At 34.5% G+C, this 2500-nt stretch overlaps 1 protein-coding gene across 1 annotated transcript in view; it reads left to right on the top strand.

Moving 5' to 3' along the window:
* Positions 1-2500, top strand: part of LOC128635824 (embryonic protein UVS.2) — a 106001-nt gene that overhangs the window by 4442 nt on the left and 99059 nt on the right. The window contains exon 2 of the mRNA XM_053688933.1: positions 1732-1756. Within this exon, the coding sequence (XP_053544908.1) occupies positions 1732-1756 (25 nt within the window). The remainder of the gene's footprint in view (positions 1-1731; positions 1757-2500) is intronic.

The raw sequence follows: 2500 nt of genomic DNA on the forward strand, positions 1-2500 counted from the left end.
TATAAATATATATGTGTGTGTGTGTGCAGCACATTCAGCTATATATATAAGTGTGTATGTGTGTACAGCACAGTCAACTATATATATATATATATATATATATATATATATATATATATATATATATATATATATATATATATACAGTATATATGTTTGTGTGTACAGCACAGTCAACTATATATATATATATATATATATATATATATATATATATATATACAGTATATATGTTTGTGTGTACAGCACAGTTAGTTATATACATATACTGTGTATATATATATATATAAATATATATGTGTGTGTGTGTACAGCACAGTCGGCTGCATATATAGGTGTGTGTGCAGCACATTCAGCTATATATATGTGTGTATGTATGTACAGTGTGTGTGTGTGTGTATGTGTGTGTACAGCACAGTTATATATATATATATATATATGTGTGTGTGTGTGTATAAAGCACAACAATTTTTTTGTGTTAAATGTTGGGGGGGGGAATATTAAATTCACTTTTTGGGGGTGTGGGGGACCCTGCTTGGATTCTTGCACCTGGGCCCTGTGGTTTCTAGTTACGCCTTTGCTGTCTGCATTTATCGATGTGCAGGGGACATGATAAGCTACATCGCTCCAAGATGGCAGCCCCCAGTGGAAAAATCTGGAACTTTACTAACAAGCACTTATAGGGGCCTATCTATCAAGCTCCGAAAGGAGCTTGACGATGCGTGTTTCTGGCGAGTCTTCAGACTCGCCAGAAACAGCAGTTATGAAGCAGTGGTCACAAAGACCTCTGCTCCATAACCTGTCCGTCTGCTCTGAGCAGGTGGACAGACATCGCCGGAAATCAACCCGATCGAGTACGATCGGGTTGATTGACACCCCCCTGCTGGCGGCCCATTGGCCAAGTGTCTGCAGGGGGCGGCATTGCACCAGCAGCTCTTGTATTCAGCGAGGTCTGGCGGACCTGATCTGCACTGTCGGATCAGGCCTGCCAGACCTTGTTAAATAAAGGCCATAAAGTGTTAAATAAGAGAACAGATTTAAAGAGGTCTGCAGGCACATAAATAAAAACAATAGCATGTTATAGAAATTGTATCCAGTAGTTTAATGTGGCAGATATATAACAGTAGTGTTTAACATTGTTTTGTTGATTTATAGATTGCAATAACGCATTTTAGAAACATATCATGATAAGCTAAATGTTGTTATAAGATTGTTAACGGGACACTAAAGTCAAAATTAAACTGATTCAGATAGATCATGCAGTAGTTTTAAGAGACTTTCCAATTTACTTCTATTTATAAATTTTACACATTCGTTTTTTTTATACACATTTTTTGAGGCACCTTCAATCAGGGATACCAAGAGAATGAAGCAAAATTTATAATACAAGTAAATTGTAAAATTGTTTACATATTTATGCTTTATCTGAATCATCAAAGAAAAAAAATTAGTTTCATTTTCCTTTATTTGAGAGACTTGGGCAGTTTAAAAGATTATTAACATATATATATATATAAATATATATATATATATATATATATATATATATATATATATATATATATATATATATATATATATATATATATATATATATATATATATGTATATATATAGTATACATATATTAGCTCTATACTTAATAATTTATTGTACTCTAAAAAAGTGAAATAAACACATCAGCTGTTTTGAGTTATCGTGAATACAAAAATTATTTTATTTTATCTTTAGTTATCAAACAGAAAACGCGTTGATGGTAAGTGGATCCTTTATCCTAAATTCAAGATCAAGACGTCACAATGTCAAGCTGAAGGATAGTAAGTTCAGGAGTAATTTGCACTTCTTCACAGAAATGTGATTTATTCATGAAGTAATCTTCCATTAGAGGTGGTAATGTCAAATACTATGAAGGACTTCAAGATATCTTGGATAAGCATGAGGCTATCCTATGAACTAGATAAGTTTAAACTTTTTAGGAAATTTTGGGCAGATTTATTGGGCCTATCTGCCTAATAATTGAATGATTCTGAAGTATGCTTGCTGAAGATAAATGGCTAGATTACGAGTGGCAAGCTAACTGTTGCGCGCAACCAATAAGGGGTTTATCGTGGGTCTTTGGGCATGTCGGAAGTAGCGTGTGTATTAAAAGTTTTAAGTAAACGCGTTCGCTTGAGCGCAACTAAATTTAAAGTGCGTCAGGATAGCAAAACTTCAGAGCTCTGGTTAGCTGTTACGCAAGTCAAAAAAGTTGACCAAAACACATTTAAAAAGTACATTTACACTAGTAATAACACTCGCCTAGATTACGAGTTTTGCGGTAAGGTTAAAAAGCAGCGTTAACAGTTCCTAACGCTGCTTTTTCCCTACCTCTGGTATTACGAGTCTTGCAGGTTTAGGGGCACCGCACACTTTTTTGGCCTTACCGCAAACCAACTTACGTAAACTTCGTAAAGTCCTTTTTCTATGGGATTTCTATAGCGCCGGTATTACGAGTCTGTCC

Source organism: Bombina bombina, chromosome 7, assembly GCF_027579735.1.
Source record: "Bombina bombina isolate aBomBom1 chromosome 7, aBomBom1.pri, whole genome shotgun sequence".
NCBI classification, from domain to species: Eukaryota; Metazoa; Chordata; class Amphibia; order Anura; family Bombinatoridae; genus Bombina; species Bombina bombina.